The sequence below is a fragment of the Chrysochloris asiatica genome, unplaced genomic scaffold (genome assembly GCF_000296735.1).
Source record: "Chrysochloris asiatica unplaced genomic scaffold, ChrAsi1.0 scaffold00219, whole genome shotgun sequence".
Classification (NCBI taxonomy): Eukaryota; Metazoa; Chordata; class Mammalia; order Afrosoricida; family Chrysochloridae; genus Chrysochloris; species Chrysochloris asiatica.
In genome coordinates, this window is record NW_006408737.1 from 2350345 (window position 1) to 2372820 (window position 22476).

At 37.8% G+C, this 22476-nt stretch overlaps 1 protein-coding gene across 3 annotated transcripts in view; it reads left to right on the forward strand.

Annotated features, from left to right (window-relative positions):
• The window catches only part of ZNF143 (zinc finger protein 143), a 65891-nt gene that overhangs the window by 14440 nt on the left and 28975 nt on the right, over window positions 1-22476 (forward strand). Inside the window, exons 2-10 of one of the 3 annotated variants that reach the window (XM_006872997.1) lie at window positions 6097-6215; window positions 6540-6632; window positions 7458-7541; window positions 8061-8141; window positions 10005-10201; window positions 10838-10912; window positions 17488-17607; window positions 19520-19595; window positions 20138-20263. In XM_006872997.1, coding sequence (XP_006873059.1) covers window positions 6104-6215; window positions 6540-6632; window positions 7458-7541; window positions 8061-8141; window positions 10005-10201; window positions 10838-10912; window positions 17488-17607; window positions 19520-19595; window positions 20138-20263 — 964 coding nt within the window. In that variant the 5' untranslated portion in view covers window positions 6097-6103. Of the gene's footprint in view, window positions 1-6096; window positions 6216-6539; window positions 6633-7457; window positions 7542-8057; window positions 8142-10004; window positions 10202-10837; window positions 10913-17487; window positions 17608-19519; window positions 19596-20137; window positions 20264-22476 lie in introns of all 3 variants that reach the window. The other 2 variants (XM_006872996.1, XM_006872998.1) reach the window with 2 other exon arrangements.

The window sequence follows — 22476 nt, forward strand, 5'->3', positions numbered from 1 at the left end:
GATTCGTAACCACTACGCTACCAGAGCTCCTTATATTAGGGGGCTTAAAAAAGTTTGTGGAAAATGAAATTAGAAGATAATGGAATTTTTCCATGGATATTTTGAAGACCCCTCGTGTGTACCACATTTGTTTATCCAACGATGGATGTTTAGGCTGTTTTCACCGTTTGGCTATTGGGATACTGTATAGTGAGTATTGATGTATAAGTATCTGTGTTCTTGCTTTTCATTCTTTTGGGCATATACATAATAGTGGAATTGCTCAAGTGTGCCAACAGTAGTGAGGTTGGCCCAGGATCGGGCATTGTTTTGGTCTGCTATGCATACAGTCGCTATGAGTTGGTGCTGACTTGATGGCACTTAACAACAACAACAACATGATAATTCTGTGTTTGACTTCTTGAGGAAACACCAAACTGTTTTCCGTAGTGGCTGCACTATTTTACAATCCCACCAGCAGTGGCTGACAGTGCCTGTACCGTCAGTCCTGGCCAACACCTGTTTTCTGTTTGTTTTGTTTGTCTGAAATCATAGCTCTCCTCCCACGTCCACTGCCATTGAATCAAGTCCTGCTCCTAGCAACCCTTTTGGACACTATAGAACTGCGCCATAGGGTTTTTGAGACTTTAAGTCTTCATAGGAGCAGACAGCCTCATTCTTCCGTGGAGCAGCAAGTGGATTTGAACTACTGACCTTGCAATTAGTTGCCCAGTGTTTAGCTCACTATAGCACCAGGGCTCTCTGTTGTGTACCATCAAGTTAATTCTAACTTATAGTGACCACATATTGGGTTTCTGAGGCTGTAAATCTTTACGGAAGCAGAACATGTCATCTTTCTCCCACAGTGTAACCGGTAGGTTAGAACTTCCAACTTTACGGTTAACAGTCGAGTGCTTACTCTATAGCTCCATCAGAGCACCTATAGCCATCTAGTTGTTGTTAAGTGTCATCCGGTCAGTTCCGACTCATAGTGACCCTATATAGGATTTCTGAGGAACAGCTGGTGGGTTTGAACTGCTGACTCTGTGTTTAGCAGTCCAGTGCTTATCTTGTAGCACCACACCATGACTCCATCCTGGTGGTGGTTGTGTGCTGTCGAGTTGGTTCTGATTCATAGTTGCTTTAGACTCAAATCTCTTTATTGTTTCCAAGGCTTTTAAAGCTTTACAGCAATGGAAAGCCTCATTTTTCTCTTTTAGAACAGCTAGTGGATTTGAACTGCTGACCTTGCAGTTAGCACAATATGTAATGCACTACCCCACCCCCCAACTGGAGCTACTTGGACTCCATCCTAGTAGAAATAAAATGTTATCTCATTGTGGTTTTGATTTACACTTCTTTGGTAGCAAGCACTATAGGATAAGCACTGGATTCTCAACCAGAAGGTTGGCAATTCAAATCCTTCAGCCACTCTGCAAGAGAAAAATTATGTTGAGTATTTTTAACATGTACTTATTGGTCATTTGTATATCTTCTTTAAGGAGATGTATGTTCAGCTCCTTTGCCAGGTTTTTAATTATTAAATTCAAGAGTTCTTTATATATTCTAGATAACAAGTTCCTTAACAGATAATATGATTTGCAAAATGTCCATACCTCTTGCTTCACATTGAGATACTGCTGTGGAGTAAGGGTTCATCATATTCTTCAAGAAAAGATGACCTAACTTGATTGGGGAATTGTGCCTCTACTATTACTTTACCCACTGCCACTGAGTTGATTCCGACTCATAGTGACCCTGTATAAGGTTTCTAAGACTGTAAATCGTTACAAGAACAGATAGCTTCATCTTTCTCCTATAGAGGGGTTAGTGGGTTTGAACTACTGATCTTGAGATTAGCAGCCCAACGCCTGATCTGCATTGCCACCTTTAGTAGTAGTTATGTATTTATTTATAATGTGTATTCAGTTTATAAAGCTGTGAGGAGAATTTATCATAGTTCTAAGATTAGGAGTCTTGATGTGGCCCTACAGGATAATAATAGGACCACAAAATTGCCAGGTTGGCAGTTCAAACCCACCAGCCAACTTCTCAAAAACCCTATGCAGATCACTATGAGTAACTGCACTTAACTACAACAAAGTTACTTAGTTTTATGGTTTCATCTAGATTTTATTTTTTTAATCGAGTTTTTATCTAGGTCTGAATTTTTGAACTCTTGACTTTATTTCCAGGGTATAATGATTTATTAAAGAGGTATTCCTCCTTTCTGTGCTTGAAAACCTATGTAAGAAAATAATTTAGGCTTTATTGTACCATCAATCAAGATCATTTTGGTTTTAGGTGGATTTAGACTGAGAGACCTTCATATAAAGCAAGCTATTTGAAAACACTTTTTTTCCATACATCTTAAACTTCTGCTGCAACCAACCTTCAAGTTAGCAACCAGTTGTAAACCACTTGCATCACCTGTGGATGCTTTGGCAGTGTTTGTTTAGTGCTGTAGAGTTTGTTCTGACTTAGAGCGACCCTGTTTAAGCTTTCTGAAGAACGGCTGGTGGGTTTGAACCACAGACCTTAGGGTTAGCAGTTCAGTGCTTATCCTACAGTGCTACAGTGCTCCCTGTAGACGATGGTAGCCTGAATTAAGACATTCGGCTGAGAACAGTGAATGAATTTGACAGATAGGTCATAGTGATGTATTGCACTGATTTAAATTTCATACAGTGGTGGTTGTTGGGTGCTGTCAAGTCAGGTCCCACTCATAGCAGCCCTGTGTGCCATTATCCCATAACGGTGATGTTATTTGTCTTTCTCTCTCTCTTCCTTTAGAAATTATTAGGTTAAACACATACTTTATTTCAGTACATAGTCACTGCTGCTTAGTGACGATATAATTGCAGAAGCAAAATCCTTAAGTAGACAAGAGGAGATAGGGTCCAGTACGCAGGTAGTTAAATTGAGTGAGTCATCAAATGGTACCTCTGCTTCTTTTGCGTATTACTGGGAGATTTGTGAGGAATTCAATGAAGCAACAAACATTCCTTAGTTTGCATTACAATCTCTTTTCAATTCCATTTAACATCTTAGCTCTAGTTATTTAGCAGACTGTTGTTCCTTTGCAAAATCTCTATTTCATAAATAATCTGCTGCAAAATCATGTCAGATTTGCTACATTTCTGTAGTGTATGTCTCTTATTCTTTCCTTTTCCTAACAAACATCATCATCATTCAGGAAGGCAGGAACTTTATCATACACATATTTCTTCATTGACAGTTGCTGAAATGCTTAATGACAGCCTCCTGTGTGTCTGCTTTTGGTCCATAGCTTGTTATTAAAGCACATGAAATTGACTATCTTTCATAAAGTGATTCTTCCTAATGCTGTCAGGTTGATCTTGTACGGTCATTTCCATACCACCTGAGAATGTTGGTGACAAAAATGATCAAGCCATGAGAATGAACATGATATGAGCAACTGTAGGCTGTTTGATCTCTGGCTTATCTGGACCTTTCCTTCACCATCATATTTTCCCCTTTTGATCATTTTCTAACAAGGGCATTAATTGTGTCATAGAGTCTTTTGAAAACTTTAAAAATAAAATGAACGGTACACCTGCTATCATTTATCATCTCTGATCATTACAGTCTTCATTTGAACTCTTCTCAGTTCTTTCTACCTTTACTAAGCCTTGTATTTGCTGGCAGTTTGTGTCTAGAAAAATTACCTGCACTACTTTCAGTTAGATGAGATTTTTCACTAAAATGGAAACCATAGTTATTGAAGCTTTCCTAAGGAAATTGAACCGTTACCAGCTTTCAAAAGAGAGAATTTGTCCTTTGTGCATTACCATGTCAGTTACTGTTAATACTACATGTTGCTATAGTTATTTTGTGGTGTATGAATAATTGAGTGAAAAAGACATGCTCCAACACAGTCAAACCACAGACATTTCTTAACATCATGATGCCAATGACCTTGTATTTCCTAGATGAATACTGCACAAATCACTGCTTATCGCATCTTTATAGGTTTTCCCCCTTTGCATCTCCATACCCTAACTTATTTCTGTAATATAGTGATGACGCTGTATTAGCCTCTTCCAGTCCTATCCCCAACCGAGGTTTTAGCAGAGTACCGGTGTTACTTTGCGGTATCTGTATTAGTCTTTGGAGGTGGCAAGGAAGTATTAATCCTCCTGTTAGTTTGTACATGTTTCATCTTGCTCTGTCAACAAGTAGAGAATATGGCTCTTTCAGGATTCTCTGAAAAGTCAGCTTTGCACTGACTTATCACAGCACTGGTACCTTTCTGTGAATCTGAACCACAGTCCCTCAGTAAACCTTTGGTTTCAAAGAGGGTACTGTTTACAGTGTTTCTAAAAGAAGAATCTTTAAGCAATACTAAACATAATAAAACTTCAAATTATTACTAGTATCTGCATGTCACTATTTAAAATATTGACACTAAAATCTTAGACCTGGGGAGGTCCTCAAGAAATCCTCTGGTTTAGTTCCCTTGTTCAGGCAACTTAAGTTGTCCTATTTGAGGCAGTGCAACGCCCACAGTGTAAAAGGGAACTGGAAGTTGGAGAAGAGGAAGAGTTTGTGGTGGTATTGATAAAAAAAGGTATACATTCAGCCATTCATTCAACATCCATTGTGTGCCTACTCCATGCCAAACACTTTTCTAGGTACTAGAGTCAGCAGTGTGGAGTCCTTGTGTGGCCCTATGGGTTAATACGCCAGACTGCAAAGCCGTTTGAACTGCAAGGTGGGCGGTTCAAGCTCACCAGCTGCTCCTCAGAAATCCTATAAAGGGTCGCTATGGGTCGGGATCGATTCGACGGCACTTAACAACAACAAGAGTCAGCAATGTAGTGCTGTAGGATAAGCACTGGACCGCAAGGTCAGTTTGAACAGCAAGGTCGGCGGTTGAAACTCACCAGCCGCTCCTAGGAAACCCTATACAGGGTCGCTATGAGTTGGAACCGGCTCAACTGCACTTAAAAACAACAGCAACAAAATTAACAGTGAGCAAATGTAAAAATCCTTGTCCATACTAGAGTTGTTAAGTGCCCTCAAGTCAGTTTCAACTCATGGTGACTGGCAGGCTTGAACTGTAGACCGTGTTGCTCACAGTCCAGTGCTTATCATATGGAGCCACTCAGTGCCCATACTAGAGTAGGGGGGGAAACATAACAAACACATTCACTTCAGCCTTATTATTTGACGTGACACAAATATATGTGACATGTCAAATAATAAGGACTAAATAATAAGGACTATGAAGAAATATAAAGCTGGGAAGCGGGGAGGGAGAAGGAGTACCAGAGTTGAGAGTTGGGAAGTGTAGTTTGAAATTGATAGACAAGGAAGTCCTCATTAAGGTGATTTTTGAAGAAAGATCTGAAGGTAAAGGAATAAACCATGAAGATACTGAGCAGTACATTTCAGGTAGAAGGAGCATCAAATACAAAGGTTATGAGGTAGCAAAATGCTTGGTATGTTTGAAGAAAAGTAAGGATCCCAGTGTGGCTGAAGTGAAATGAGTGTAAGATGGAATGAGAGGTAAGGTCATTGACGTGATAGGCCAATGTAAGAACTGTTGGCTTTTCTGATGAGAGCTTATCAAAAGTTTATTAAGGAGTCGAGAGATGTGATCTAGCTGCTCACTTCAAAAAGACACTTTGCTGTCTTTTAAGGATACTTGGGGAGACCAGTTAGAACGCTTTTGCAGGAATGCAAGTGAGAAACGATGGGATGGTGCCTTGGATAAGGGAAGGGATGGTGAAGGTTGTGAAAAGCCAGGTTGAGAATACATTTTTGAAGACTAAGTCAACATGATTTGTTATTGGATAATATATGGGAATCTTGAACCATGTTAAACCCAAAGAACTCTACTTGTGGGACTTTGAGACATGGTATGAAACCAATAGGCAAGATTTATCAGTATGCGCAATCATTTACTATTGAATTATGAAAAGTGTGACTTGAATTTTGGATTAGTACTATTACTTTGTATACGAAGTAAACTTTGGACTTATTTCAAATCCTGCTTACTTCCTTAGCAATTAGTGGTTCATAAAAATTCTTTGTAACTGTTACTTTGTATGCATCATTCTTTGTTCTCAAGTGCATGTACTTTTCTTCAAGGTAGAAAATGTTGTTAGCCCAAATAAATCGAGATTCTCAGGGAATGACAGAGTTTCCTGGAGGAGGAATGGAGGCTCAACACGTGACCCTGTGCCTAACAGAGGCAGTAACTGTGGCAGGTGAGCAATCTTTGTTAAAAGTAAGACCATGTGAATCTGGAAATACCATTTATCTTAAGGGAAAATGAAAATTGCGATACTGTCTTTATTTCATTGCTCTTACTTTAATATAAACCTAACCATTTCTGTGTGCATTTTTACCTTGGTGTGGATGTGAGTACAGTAGGGCAGTATCTATATATATACCTAATTCTAAAAGAAACGCTCTTTGAATGTAAGTTAGACTTTGTCTTTTGTCTATTTCTCATTAAAAATTTTTGTTTAGCAATCTAATCAGCATACACATATGATGGGTATCTAAAAGAAATAATTTTTTTTAAATAGATGGTGACAATTTAGAAAATATGGAAGGTGTAAGCTTGCAAGCAGTGACACTTGCAGATGGTTCTACTGCTTACATACAACACAATTCTAAAGGTATGTGCCTGACATACAGCTTATGGGTTAACACCAGTGATTTGTAACCTCAGAGTTAGAGTACTATAGACCCTTCCAGTTCCTCCTAAACATGTTTTATAGCATGCCATTTATAATCATTTCCATTTAACTTAAATTTTGTTTTGCTTGTTTAGATAGACCCTATGAGATATTTGAAGAGTATCAGCATTAGCCTAGGAATGCATTTCTGGGGCATTGTCTTCAATCTATTTCTGATGAGGCCTTTCCTGCTATTTTACTTTAGGTTACTGTTTAATGTTTTTGTAAAATACGTATGAATAAAGACCTCTGAGTTTGCTTTTGTAGCATTTTCTCTGAATCAGTGTTTGCTTTGCTCCAAGAAATAGCTTTGTTCTCAAACTCCTTGCTTTATATGGAAACCTACTGAGCACCTGTGTACACAGAGAAAGGTCTTAGAGCCCCCCATAGGTGAGAATGATAGTTGGCCTCACATGCCTGTGTGTCTTCCCAGCTTTAGCTTCCCATGGTCAGGATCACTATTCCTCAGGAACTCTGAAAGTTATCTAGCATTGCCACTCCTGCAGCCTGCTGTGGTGAGCCACTCTTCCTCTTGAACTCAACTAAGTTTAAAATTGGAGGGGAGGAAGAATGGCTGAGGGAGGATTTTCTGCTTTCTATAGGATCACTGGAAGTGTTATTGAATTGCCTCAGAACGTTCAGGGAAGAATCAAGATGAACATGATCTTAAGTAGTGTATGTTTTTATAGTTGATATCATTTGAAATTGTATAAAGTTTAAAATGTTTGTTTGTACTTATTTACTGGATTGAATCTTGTATTTCAGATGGAAAACTCATAGATGGTCAAGTCATTCAATTGGAGGATGGCTCTGCTGCCTATGTTCAACATGTACCTATACCAAAAAGTAGTAAGTATTTAAGAATTAACACAGGAAACCCTCTTTATTATCATACTTCAGTATCAGCTGCCTCCAGCTCCCTGTACTGTCTAAACTTAGTCCTGAACTCTAATCCTTCTTCTGAAAAAAGAGAGCAATAGATGTCAAAGAGCTCAAGACCATTTAACATAATTGAAATTTTGTCTCAAAGAGAAAAGAAAATAAGTTATCAGATTGCACTCTCAAGATAAATGAGCAAAAGTCCTTAATGAAATTCCCTAATATTCCTGCTGAATTTTAAACAACTTCTCTCATTTCTTTCTTTTCATCTTTCAACTCTTACCACCCCTGATATGTACTTCTAAAATACGTATCCAAGGTGGTTTTCTGTTTGTTTTTTATCTTTAAGTCCTTAGATCAACTTTAGTGAAAATACTTAAGTGTTCAAGAACCAATAAGACTAAGTATAGGTTGATAAAAAGGTGTTTAATGGTTTATTGGCTTTGTTAGAAAACGTGGTATCTAAATGTAAGCATTCTTCTTGAGCAGGGGACAGTTTGCGTCTAGAGGATGGTCAAGCAGTACAGTTAGAAGATGGGACTACAGCATTTATTCATCATACCTCCAAAGGTAAAAATGACTGGAAATATGAAATAAAGCTAAAGAAGTGACAGTGTGGGAAAAATGAGACCTACCTTAAGCCGCTGATGAGTTATCATGTAAAAGAAAAATTGTACTTATTCTCTGAAGGTGACAGATTTGGGCACAGTTTCAAGAAAAACTTTCTAACAATTTGAGCTATCCATTCCAATAACAGGTTGGAACAGCAAGCCTAGAGTTCTGGTAAGATTTTCAATAGAGGCTACTTTTAAAATATGAAATTTGAAATTTGAGAGCTGAATTTTTTTTTTCTTCCTCTCATCACTTCTTTAGTAAGGGTTCTTTGCCTATTATGTTTATGTATAATTGAAATGAACTAAAATTTAATATTTGAAGCAAATATCCAAACCCAAACGCATTGCCATCGAGGTGATTCCAACTCATAGCAACCCCATACTGCAGAGTAGAACTGTTCTATAGAGTATCCGAGACTGTAAATCTTCACAGGAGCAGATAACCTCATCTTTCTCCCTCACCTCAGAGTAGCTGGAGGGTTTGAACCACCAACTTTGCAGTTAGCAGCTTATTGCTTAACCCACTGTACCACCTGGGCTCCTTGAAGGAAACACAGCAACGTGTTAATGTTTATAAACCTGTGTGGGAAGAACCAGGGATTTCAAATGGATTGCATAGGAGTGGAAAGCTTTTCTGTAGCCAAATTAGCTGGGTTCAGCTCCTTTGTCAGCTGTTTTTTAGCTGTGTGACCTTTGAGCAAATTACTTAACCTCCTTGTACTTCAGTTTGATCATCTATAAAATAAGGATTATAGTAAGTATCCACATCATACAATCGTTATGACGACAAAGATGAAACATGTAAATCACTTAAAACAGTGCATGTCACTTAGTAAATGCTCAGTAGATATTAAATGTCATTACTTTTGGAATTGACTTGATGGCAATAGATTTGAATTGTTTTAGGGGAGGAGGTTATTATTTATAAACTATTATAGAACGACATAACATTTTAGAATCATTGTTTATATAAATTATGAACACTTTTTTCTTTAACAGTTGATGTTGTAATGTTTATTGTAATTGACTAGATTTATTATCTGATAATGTCATTATGGAGTCCTGGTGTGGAGCTGTGGTATAAAGCACTGGACCACAAGGTCAGTTTGAACCACAAGGTCAGCGGTTCAAACTTACCAGCCATTCCTTGGAAACCTTATACCGGGTCACTATGAATTGAAACTGACTTGACGGCATTTAACAACAACAACAACAACGTCATTATATAACACTTATACTCTTTTACTGGTGTGGTGCTGTAGGATAAGTGCAGGACTGCAAGGTCAGTTTGAACCACAAAGGTCGGCAGTTCAAACTCACCAGCCACTCCTTGGAAACCCTATACTGTGTCCCTGTGAGTCAAAACAGACTCAACAGCACTTAACAATAACAAAACTACTGTTGTACTACAACTGTATGGTATAGTTATTTAGAGGGAGAAAAAATATGGACTTTCAAGTCGTATTGATCTGAGTTCAAATCCTAGTGTCTCTCCATACTAATTTTGACTGTTAATTGTTTGCTTTTTTTTTATGAAAAATTCTGATGTATATAATTGTTTGCTTTTTGATGTCCTGATTTCTAAGAAAAGTTTCTTAACTTCCCCAGACCTTAGTGTCTGTATGTGTACCATCAGGGTGATACAGATATACCCACCTCACATGATTATTGTGTGGGTTAAGTGAAATAACACATAAAGCATATTACCCAGTTCTCATAGGAGGCACACAATAGAAGTTGACTCTCCTCTTCTTTTAAATATGTAACCATTTATCAGACTTGAACTTAAATTAAATTCCAGTCCCTTCTATTCCCTCAGAGACTTATGACCAGAGTGCGTTGCAAGCGGTTCAGCTGGAGGACGGCACCACAGCTTACATCCATCACGCAGTGCAAGTCCCACAGTCTGACACCATCTTAGCAATTCAGGCTGATGGCACAGTGGCAGGTCTGCACACTGGGGATGCAACCATTGACCCTGACACCATCAGTGCTTTGGAACAGTATGCAGCCAAGGTAAGTGTCTTATCTTAGCAAGACATCCCAAGTATAGCTGCTTTAGTTTTCATTAAATGAAAAGAAAAATATATACTTTAACAAATAAGAAACTAGCAAGTCAAGGTCAAAGCCAGAGAGCATCAAAGAGAAGATCAGTATTTCTGTTTTTTAAAAAAATAATAAGTGTAGAAAGAAATTGGAAGAAACATAAGGGAATAGGATAGCAAATGATAGTGAATCAAATGGGTGTAGTTCTCAAAAAAGAAATAGCCAATGAGTTCCATAAAAGAAATAGTATAGATGGAACTGCTTATGAATTAAGAAGTAAAAATTAAGAGATTGGAAGCAGTTAAAATAAAAAGTTTCAAATAAGTTTTATGTCAAAAGAGCTAATGTTTTCCTCTGCTTTGAACATTCGAGAGAACTTCAAAAGGCTTGTGGAAAAATTTAGTTGTCTTTCCATTCCGTTTTTCCAAAACATTTTTGATGCCACTTAATATGTCATATATTTCAAAAGGCTTCTTTACATTGTTTCAGGGAAATTATCAATTGTGCACAAAAATAAGATGATAATGAATTTCCATGTACTTATCACCTAGCCTAAGTGATTCCCAAAATGTAAATTTAAAGTTTATTTTATTCCCCTATTTCTAGGTGTCGATTGATGGAAGTGAAAGTGTAGCAGGCACTGGAATGATAGGAGAAAATGAACAAGAGAAAAAAATGCAGGTATATAAAGCTACTTGACCATTTCCAGACTCTTCTGTGACTGGAAGCAAGAATAGGGAAGTCACTGCCTCCAGGAAATCCTAGATTAGAAAATACTTGTTGGGCAGCAGCTTTTTCAAGCTGTCTCAGATCACAGGTTTATTGTATGGATGAAAGTGGCACTAAAGGAAATAGAAATGTCACAGAAATCCAGGTAAACCCTGGTTTCCTTGGTCCACATGATCTTCTGACCATTCCTACCCATGGCAGGTTATGGCTTCTTTTTCTGGGGCTTGGGCATTACAGTGATTAACCTCCCTGCTACTGTGCTTTCTTTTTTTTTTTTTTTTAACTACTTTTTATAATTTTCATTTCTTCTGCTTCTTACTCTATATTCCCTCTATATTTTCCTGTTCAAATTCTGGAGGACAGATCCAGCCTAGCTAATTGTTGTTATTTATACTGGACAGAGTTTTTGTACCTTTTTTTTTTCTTTACCTGCTTCCTGGGCTGCAGATAGCCTATGAGTTAGCTGCCCTTGATTTAAATGTTCACCCTGGGTGCAATCATTGGCTACCTTTTATCCAGGTAATGACTTACAGCAGCAGTGCCTAAAAGTTGTGCAGTAATTACAAAGAAGTCCCAAATGCATCCTCATAGATATCCCATAATTCAAAAATTGTGTAATTTAAGACTGATTTCAGTGTTTTGGGGGGAAGTGGGCTATTCATGGAACTTACATAATCATTTTAATATGTTCTTAATTTAATGCTTGCTGCTCTTTATTTTCTCAACAATTTTACTGACTGCTTCCTCTTGCATTCTTCAGACAGTTTTATCATATGTAATTCCATTCTAAAGTTAATACTTTGCATACATTTTTCAACTTGAGCATTGACATCACCAGTTAATGACAATTGAGTTAAACTAGTAGGGGTTATCAATAAAGTACATATATTAGTAGTAAATGATAAAATAACAAGAATCCCTGGTAGAAACTTGATGTCTGCAAGCACTGCTACATAGCAGTTTCATGTACTATGTAAGGAAGGGCTTGTTCTAGGTTCTTTATGGTAGAGAGCTGGTGAGCTTCCTGGAGGTAAAACCCCATGTATGTGTGTGGGGGTCCCTGTGGCTGGGGCCCTAGGAATTTCTCACTCTCAAGCTACCCCACACTTGGCCTGCATTAGTTTGTGTGAATGTCCATTTAGTTGTCTGTGTGGTGGGCTCTGTAGGGTAAGCACTGGACTGTAAACCACAAGGTCAGCAGTTCAAGTCCCTTGTCTGCTGCTCGGAAGAAAGTGAGGTTTTTCTGCTCTCACAAAGATTTAAAACCTCAGAAACCCTATACATGGTTGCTATGAGTTGGAACTGACTTGACAGCGCTTAACAACATCAATGTAAGGATATATTTTTAAAGAAAGGCAGCTGTAACTACATTTGTAATAAACTAATATAGAATGGGTCTTGCCAAAAAAAAAAATAATGAGTGACTTTACCAATGGGCTGTGTAACATTGTGATATACTACTAATGCGTCAGACTGTGAAGTCATTTGAACTGCAAGGTTGGCGGTTCAAGCTCACCAGCTGCTCCTCGGAAATCTTATACAGGGTTGCTATGGGTCGGAATTGACTTGACGGCACTTAACAACAACAACAACAACAATAATTAGAAAATGCTATTAAAATGTAAAAATTAATTTCTGAACCCAGAAACATGACCAGAAATTCAGAATTACTGAATAAAATGTAAAAATTCTATTGCTATCTATCCATGAGTCAGAACCCACTCAACAGCACTTAACAACAACATACAGATGCTAATCACTGTTGATGCTTCACATACTTTGCTCTGTTAGTATTCCAGATATGTCTTTATGTTTTTTTAAAGACTTGACTAATTTAAAAGCTAATTCCATGTACATGAGAGATCAGAGTTCTTTGGTTTGGCAGAGGTTTAATCAGGGCTGTAATTGTTGGAAAGCACAGACAACTAGACAAGCTAAGCTCCAGAAAAGAGATGTTTTATAAAGGATACAGCAAATCTGTAGGAATCCAAGAACAGAACTGCTGAACAGCTGGGCTTGACAGGAACTAGAATTGCAGAGGAGTCAGGAAAGGAGTCTGGTCTCCGCTTTTTTTCTCCTCCCATATCGCCTCAGCAGTCTTACTTAACATGCCTCTTCCATATTTACTCACTTGTTTTCTTGATAGACAGGCTTCCTCTGAATCTTCATTGAATTTGTCCATGTTTCTTCATGTTTGCCACCCACAACCAACTCAAGATTTCCCTGTATTTCGTAGGACAAATTGCAGAGCAGGAGAATTTGTGGACTCAGCTTAAATTTTAAACCAGACCCCCACTCTCCCTCACCCTCCCTAACCCACTGTTGTTGAATTGATTCCAACTTATAGTGACCCTGTAAGGCAGAGTAGAAGTGCTCCATAGGGTTTCTGAAGCTATACATCTTTATGGGGAGCAGAAAGTTTTTTTTTATTGCCTGTTGAGCAACTGGTAGGTTTGAACCATCAATCTTGTAGTTAGCAGCCCAATGCTTAAATCAGTGTTCCACCAGGATCCCTTCAGAAGCCTCAAGAGTACGTCCTAAACTGGAGCTTCTGACCCTTAGGTTACCACCCTGAATTCTTAAAACATTCATTGTAGACATTAGAACAAGAGCAGAAAACAGCTACAAAGTACATATTAAAAAATTTGTCAATTCTTATCACAGGGTAGAAATTTCAATATTGTTTTGCTTCATTAAATTAGATGCTCAAACTCTCAATATATATTTCATACCAGAATTGAAGCTTCTGATATAATTGATACTTTTAGAGCCTAGGCAGTAGCAACACAGCAACAGAGAAGATTCAGGTGTGGGCCCCTCCAGGATACTTTGCTGCTGCCACCTGATCGTAAAAGTCATCCTGGTGGTACTGTGGGTTAGACATGAGGCTACTAACCAGTTGGACGGCAGTTCAAACCCATCAGCTGCTCCACTGGAGAAAAATGAGGCTATCTGTTGCCATAAAGATTTATAGTCTCAGAAACCCTGTATAGGGTCACTGTGAGTCAACAGTGGGTGTAAGTCTGAGTACCTGATCTGCTTCAGTAAAGATTCACAAAACCCATTGCGTCTGACTCATAGAGATTCTGTAGGGTAGGGTAGAACTGCTCATTAGGGTTTCCAACCCTATAAATCTACAGAACCATGCTGCCTCATCTTTTTCTTGAGAAGCAGCTGGTAGGTTTGAACCACTATAACCAGTGTGCCATCAGGGTTGCTTTCCATGAAGATTGTTGTTAAATGCTTGCCAGGTGATTCCGACTCAACGAACAACCCTCTATACGGTTTTGGAGGAGCGTCTGGTGGATTTGAAGTACTGACCTTGTGATTTAGCAGTCCAGTACTTATCCTATCCTGGTGTGGCACTGTGGGTTAATGCACTGGACTGCAAGATTGGTTTGAACCGCAAGGTCGCCTGTTCAAGCTCACCAGCCACTCCTTGGAAATGCTATACGGGTCGGTATGAGTCGGAACCAACTCAACGGCACTACAGCAACAACAATAATTTGTCCTACAGTATCACACCAGTATGGGGCAGTTCTGCTATTTCATATAGTGAGCTATGCTTTGAAGTTGACAGGAGGACACACAACAGTAACACCTGGCCCGAAGGCATGAGCTGTTGGATTTAATTGTCAGACCTAGGGAGATGGTGGTGATATGCCATGGAGTTGGTTCCAATGCACATAGACCCAGAACAGAGTTTCTGAGGCTGTAAATCTTTATGGGAATAGAAGACTTCATCTTTCTCCTTCAGAGTGACTGACTGGTGGATTCGAACTGCTGACCGTGCATTTAGCAGCGCAACGTGCTAAACCTCCTACGCCACCAGGGCTCCATAGGGATGTGGTGAGCACACTCACTTCCATAGTGCTTCCATAGACTAGGAAGAGGAATGCTTCTCTTTTGACTTGAGGGTCATTTTCACTTTAAATCTGCTGTTAGAATTTATTTAAAGCTGAATTCCAGTTTTGCTAAAATTAAACCCTATGCATTAAAATGAGGAATATTCAAAAAGGTTGTGGGAAAATGCCATTATCTTTCAATTCCATTTCCCCCCTTGAAATTTTTGGAAGCCCCGATATATGTATATGTAAAAATGCTGGAAATGCAAATACACCAAGACATTAACAATAGTTTTCTCTGGATGGTGGAATTGTAGCTGACTTTAATAACTTTTTCTCTTTATTCTTTGCTGTTACAGCCAAATTCCTCTAATGTATATGTATTACTGTTATAATATTATTATAAAAGATTGCTATTATATGCATTTTATTATTATTAACAAAGTATGATTTATAATACTATTATAAAATTAATAATAATTTTCTTAATTTAAAAAGAATTTTCTTAAAGGTTCTTCTGATTCTTAAGAAATCAATAAAAATGCTCTTATTCCAATTATTTTATTTCCTTTTTAGTAGCATTATTGGAATATATTTCAGAAAACGTACCTGATTAGAGTATACATACACTCAGTGGTTTCCAGTGTACTCACAGTAGCATAACCACCATCATAATCTCATTTTACAATTTTTTCTCCCCGTCTCCCTTTTTTTTTTTCTCTCCCTACCTTTTTTTCTTTTGCAGGAAATTTCCCAATGGTTTGTCCTAATGAAAAAGTAAATATACATTGTTTTTCAATGTATATATTTATATACATTGGGGGAAATATATTGGGGGAAAAAGAAATCTCCTTTTTTTTTTTCTTTTTAGCTGCCTTCCCTGTTACTCAAGTTAGCAAGTTTCTACATAGAAATTTTTTATTAGCATCCCCCAAAATTTCATTTTTGTATGGCTCATATATTTTCATGGTATTATTTTATAAATTTTGTGGCATTTTTGGTGTGTACCTAGCACTGTGCAGTATAAAAGCATATAAGACACAGTCCTTGACTTCCAGGAGCTGTGAGTCTAATAGGGAGAAAAGGAAATACAAGTATCTGTGAGGCAGTTGGCTTAAGTGCCATGCTGCTGACATAATCTAGATATCACAGGGCTCCTGAGAAATTGAAGACCAGCTCTGTCTGGAATGATGAGAGAAGGACTCATGGAAATAGGGAAATCACATGGAATTATATCATTCTTTGATATTGTAATTTCTCGATCCATAAGCATTTCTCATGGGCCATGGAATTGTGCAGGCTTTAGTTAGCTTTTTAAACATCACTTTATTTAGAAAACTGTGTCTGAAAACTTGATGGATACCATTACAGTACATGAGCATGACTAAATGGCTTAAAATTTAATGATTACATTGAGATGTGCTGCTTGTGTTTAAGTATATTAAAAATTGGGAGGAAAAACATAAGACAGATTCTGTATAGACACTAGTGTCCATGTTGGACATGCTGAACTCTCATCTTCAATACTACTATAATCCCAATGGTGGATGCCTCTCAATCCCCCCAACTTCATTATAGTCTCTGAACTCGTCCATTACCATTTAAGTATCTGTTTTTCTGTAGTACATAATTACTTTGTGTGGTGAAGACCTGACCCATTCCCAGAGATTAGATAGTTTTATTTTAGTGTTTAAAGTGTGTCTACCTAAATAATTTGTGTTTTATATAAACGTATCATATAAATAAAGTAAATATATGTTAAGTCATAATTTTGACCAGACTTAAAATCTGGGTTTACTTGAAACTGAGGGGAAAACACATTATTTTTAAACTTCCTATATAAAAATAAATTTTATTAGTTCTTGTACTAGAGATCAAATTCTGTTTAAGTATCTTCATTTTCTTAAGAATAAGGGATTAAAAGCATCAGGCAATTAAAAATACATTTATAAAATTTTGATTTATCAAAATATTCTTATTGAGCCACAAGTGCTGAGAGTGTGGCAGAATCTCTCTAACAGAAATCAAAGACATTTTAATAGCTCTTCAGAAAACAAACCATCAGGATCATTTGCTTAATTTTGTTATGCCTTTTATTTTCAGATTTCTCTTTCACCCTGTAGTATCTTTAGTAAATAGCTCTTCAGTCATGATCTTTGCCCCATTATTTTGAAATTTTTACAATAGAAAAAAGCTTCCCACAGATTATTGAGTTTGTGTTCTCTCAGTACTTTTCTCCTATTCTATCCAGGACCGACTGTTGTGACCCTGGTCAGAACAGTCAGTGGTGGTAACTGGGCATCATCTAGTTCTTCTAGTCTCAGAGGTTGTGACTCATGTATACTTGTTTTCTGTTCTTTTGGTTACCCTCTTACAGTTTTGCTCCTGGCGGGTGGAGACCTGGCCTCTCACAGCTTTTCTCATCCAGATACTAACCAGGCTTAACCTTACTTAACTTCCAGGATGAGACAAGGTCAGGTGCATTCAAGGTCATATGACTGTAGACTACTTGCAAGCTTTTAAGACCCCAGACATTACTTAGAATGATAGAATATTAGTAAAGTCAGGTGCTGAGCCTGACAAACCACATTGTAGCCTTATCTCTTTATGTTCTGAAAATAGTAGTTTCACCTATTTTATTTCTGTATAAGTAAATATTAACAGTACTTTTGTTTTATCTAGATTGTCTTACAAGGACATGCAACAAGAGTAACTGCTAAATCTCAACAGAGTGGAGAGAAAGCATTTCGATGTGAATATGATGGGTGTGGAAAATTATATACAACAGCTCATCATCTTAAGGTATTTATAAATGAAGTACTGTATCTAGTTATGAAAATACCTAGGGCATTATACTGTGGCATTCAAACTCCACTGCAAAATCTCCATAATGAAAAATCTTAAGTACTCTAATCACACTTGCCACAATATCGATACATACTCACACTCACACACATACAGTCACACAGAAGCCTGTGCAGACTTTGTTTTGTTGTGTGCCATCAAGTTAAATCACAGCCTGTGGAACAGAGTAGGTTTTCCTAACTGTAATCTTCAAAGGAGCAGATTGCCAAGTCTTTTCTCCTGCAGAGCCAAGCTGCTGGTGGGTTCAAACTGCTGGTCTTTCAGTTAGCAGCCCAGGACTTAACCCGTTGTTCACTGTTGTTAAGTGCCGTCAAGTTGATTCTGACTCATAGCAACCCTGTGCAGAGTTTTTGAGGAGCAGCTGGTGGGTTTGAACCATCGGTCTTTTGGTTCACAGTCCAGTGCTGATCCTACAGCACCGCACCAGGAGTCCATTGTGTCACTTGTTAAGTGCCTTCGAGTCAGTTCGACTCATAGCAACCCTGTATAGAGTTTCCAAGGAGTGGCTGGTGAGTTCGAACTGCCAGCGTTATGTTTTAAATTGACCTTATGGTCTGATGCTTACCCTACCACGCCACACCAGGATTCCATTGCATCACTGGGCTCTTTATATAGACTTTAGAAATTGTAAACTCTTTAAGGTTTGGGCAGTATTTTCTTCACCCCTATATCCCAAGGTCTAGCATATTACCTGACATGAGCTACAAAAAGAAAAACAAATCCTTTGCCAACTTAAGTAGATTCCAACTCATAGCAGTCCTGTAGAGCTGCCCAATGGGGTTTCCAAGGCTGTAAATGTTTACAAAGGCAGACTGCCACATCTATTTCTTACTGAAAAGATGGAAGGTTAGAAATGCTAACCTTGTGGTTAGCAGCCCAGTGCTTAAATCCACTATGTTACTAGGGCTTCTGACACATAATAGTAGCTACTTTATATGTTTGAATACAATTTTTGTGTGTCAAATGAGAAATTATATAATTATATGAGAGATGTGTGTGAAATCACTCAGTGAGTGACTCACTAGAATTCAGAAAAGGTTAGTGTTAGTTGTCCTGTATTTCAAATATTTGTGTCAAGTATTTTTGTTTTTATTACAATTAAATGTGGCATAACTCATATTTGTAATAGTTGGCTTTATTAACTTCAGATCTTACAATGTGTCAGGAAGTATGCATTTACCCTATTTGGAGTCATGGTGTTAGAGCCAATTCACCTCTACTACTTACTTGTGTGTGAACTTGATATGTTATTTGATCTCTTGTTGCCTCATTTTCCTCGTCTGTAAAATGCGAGGATGAAAGTACTTTCCTCATAAGATTGTTGTGAGGGTAAAGTAAGTTAGTACTGTATGTGTAAAGTCCTGAAAACATGACCTGTAAGTGCTGTCCGTTGTCATTATCATTCATTTCTCATAACAGCTCTCTAAAGTAGATACTCTTATGTTCCCACTTTATAGAGCAGATTTTGAAACTTAGAGAAGGTAGGTGCTCAGGGCCACATGCATGTTAGTAGTTGAGCAATGCCTAGCATCTAGTCCCCTTTTACAGCAACCTCCATGCTTTTAGCCCCATCCTGTATAGCTTCTCCCTAAACTCTCTGCTTCTGCTTCTCATCTTGTACATTTTTACCACTTCAGAAAAATGCAAACCTCACATGTCTTTGTCCTTATGTAAAATATTTTTTAATATATAAAATTTAGATTTATATCGGGAATTACGGGGCTATGGTTTTTGTGAAAAGGTTTTGGTTTTTTTTTAAAGCAACATACAAACAACAAAATAATTACTTGAAACATCTGTCTGAGGGATACCTAAAGACACTAGAATCATGCCTATGTTCTAATAACAGGTCCATGAGAGGTCACACACAGGAGACCGGCCCTATCAGTGTGAGCATTCTGGCTGTGGAAAAGCATTTGCAACAGGTAAAAGCTTTAATTCTCTTTGTTTCTTGGTTCTTCCTGAGGTTGAGTGGAGACTGGCCAGAGGCAGGAACTGACCCTGACTTTGTGTGACTCAGCAGAAGTACGTTGTCAGCTTTTCAGTCTTCCCCTTGATTTGCCTCTTGTCCTGCTGACTCTAACCGTCTTTTCTCTATGCTCATTTTTCAACTCTGACCTATTTCTGCATACTTTGTTTGGTGCTTTTCCCTTCATACTTTGCTTTCTCAGCAAAAGATTTTAGGGAACCATAGAAAACTTGGACTTAGCCTGCCCAGTGACAACATCCAACAGGGTTATACTGGTTAAACAAGGTGTCCTAACTTCCATTCCCTTACTTATTCTGTAATTCTACTTTAAGCTTTCTCAGTTCTTCCGTGAATTATTAGCGATGTCTATAGTACTCTGTTGTTTGCCTGTTACTATTATTGTTGGTGTGTACTTTATTTTTCAATACCTTAATCTGAATGTGCATGTTTACAGGAGTGAATTAAGTAGAATTAAATTTGTTGTATATTTTCTTAAAGGTTACGGATTAAAAAGTCATTTCAGAACTCATACAGGAGAAAAGCCATATCGGTGTTCAGAAGACAATTGTACTAAATCTTTCAAAACTTCAGGAGATCTCCAGAAACATATCCGAACTCATACAGGTACTGGTGTGAACCAGGATGTCTTAATTTAGAGGAAAAGGACTTAGAGAGTCTGGAAAGATTTGTGAAAGTCAGCATCAGCAGTATTTCTTAAACTTGAGGAGTTTAAGAAATGCCATGCTCTTTGCTGTGTGTGCACGTATGCTTTCTATAGTGAGGATTTGGTTTTGTTAGATCCTTCAAAGAACCCATCCCAAAAAGGGCAGTAACAATGGCTCTATACCTTCAACTCTCTCGAGTATTTGAGCAAAAAGGTTACTTGCCTAGGATTACACATGTAAATAGGAGATGAACTAAGACCAGAACTTAAGGCACCCTGAACCTTCTCAGTTTAGTATTGCTGCTCCTATATCAGGCTATTGCTACAGAAGGTATCTGAACCCCTGAAAATTCCACAGAAATAAAGATTTGTTACTTCTTTGTGATCACCCCTTCTCTCCTTTAATTTTCCTTCTCTCCCTTTCCCATCTTTTCCTCCCCTTTCTCTTACCTCATTTGATTACAATGGAATTGGTATTAGCAAAGTAATTATTTACTTGGTTCTGAGCTAGAAGAATTTCAGAGAAACTGTTGATAAGATATACTGTTGTAAATCACTAGCTTTATTATGGAAAGGAAAGAGACCCTGGATAAGTAAAGCGTTGCTTAAGAAGAAAAACAAAGTAGGTGACTTTTCACTCCCTGATCTCAAAATCTACTATACAGCCACAGTGGTCAAAACAGCATCTCTCAAGCTGAAAGAGCTAAACAAAAATTTCAAGCCTTGGGTTGTTACAATACTAAAAGATTTTATGGACACAGAATCTTGAATGAAATGAAAAACATCAAAAGAAGGTGAAAGGAATACATAGTCACTGTACGAAAAGAATTGATTGATGTTCATTCATTTCAAGAGGTAGCATATGATCAAGAACCAATGGTATTGAAAGAAATCCAAGCTGCACTGAAGGCATTAGTGAAAAACAAGGTTCTAGGAATTTGTGGATTACAAATTTAAATGTTTCATCAAAACTAATGCAGCACTAGATATGCTCACTCATCTATGTCAGGAAATTTGGATGACAACCATCTGGCCAAATGATTGGAAGACATTCATACTTGTACCCATTCCAAAGAAAGGTGACCCAACATAATGCAGAAATCTTTGAACAGTATCATTACTGTCAAGTAGAACTAGCTATGTCATTGCTGGCATCAGGTGGATCTTAGCTTAAAGCAGAGAATACCAGAAAAATATTTACTAGTGCTTTATTAACTATGCAGATGCATTCGACTGTGTGGGTCATAACAAGCAATGAATAACAATGTAAACAATGGGAATTCCAGAACACTTAATTGTGCTCATGAGGACCCTGTATATAGACCGGAAGGCTGTTGTTAAGACAAGGGGACACTGACTGGTTTAAAATCAGGAAGGTGCATGTGAAGGTTTTATCTTTTCACCATACTTATTCAGTCTGTATGCTATGCAAATAATCTGAAAACCTGGATTGTGTGAAGGATGTGGCATCAGGATTGGAGGAAGACTCATTTACAACTTAAAATATGCAGATGATGCAACCTTGCTTGCTGGAAGCAAAGAGGACTTGAAGTACTTACTGATGAAGATCAAAGACCTTCAGTTTGAGTTGCACCTCAATGTAAAGAAAACAAAAATTCTCACAACTGGACCAGTAAATAATATCACGATAAACAAAGAATATGTTGAAATTGTCTAGGATTTCATTTCACTGGGTTCCAAAATCAACACTCATGAAAGCAGCAAAGAAATCAGGCAATGGATTGCATTAGGTAAATATGCTACAAAAAACTTCTTTAAAGTGTTCAAGAGCAAAGATGTCAGTTTGATGACTAAGGTATGCCTGACTGAAACCGTAGTATTTTCAGTTGTCTCATATGCATATGAAAGCTGAGCAATGAATAAGGAAGACCAGATAAGAATTAATGCATTTCAGTATACCATGGATTTGCAGAACCAATAAATCTGTTTTGCAAAAAGTACAGCCAGATTGCTCCTTGGCGAGGGTTTTGTCTCTTGTACTTTGGACATGTTGTCAGAAAGGACTAGTACCAGGAGGATATTATGCTTGGTAAATGGAGTATTAGTGAAAAAAAGGAAGACCCTGAATGAGATGATTTGACACTGGCAACAACAGTGGGTTCAAACATAATAATCGTGAGGATGATGCAGGACCATGCATTGTTTCATTATG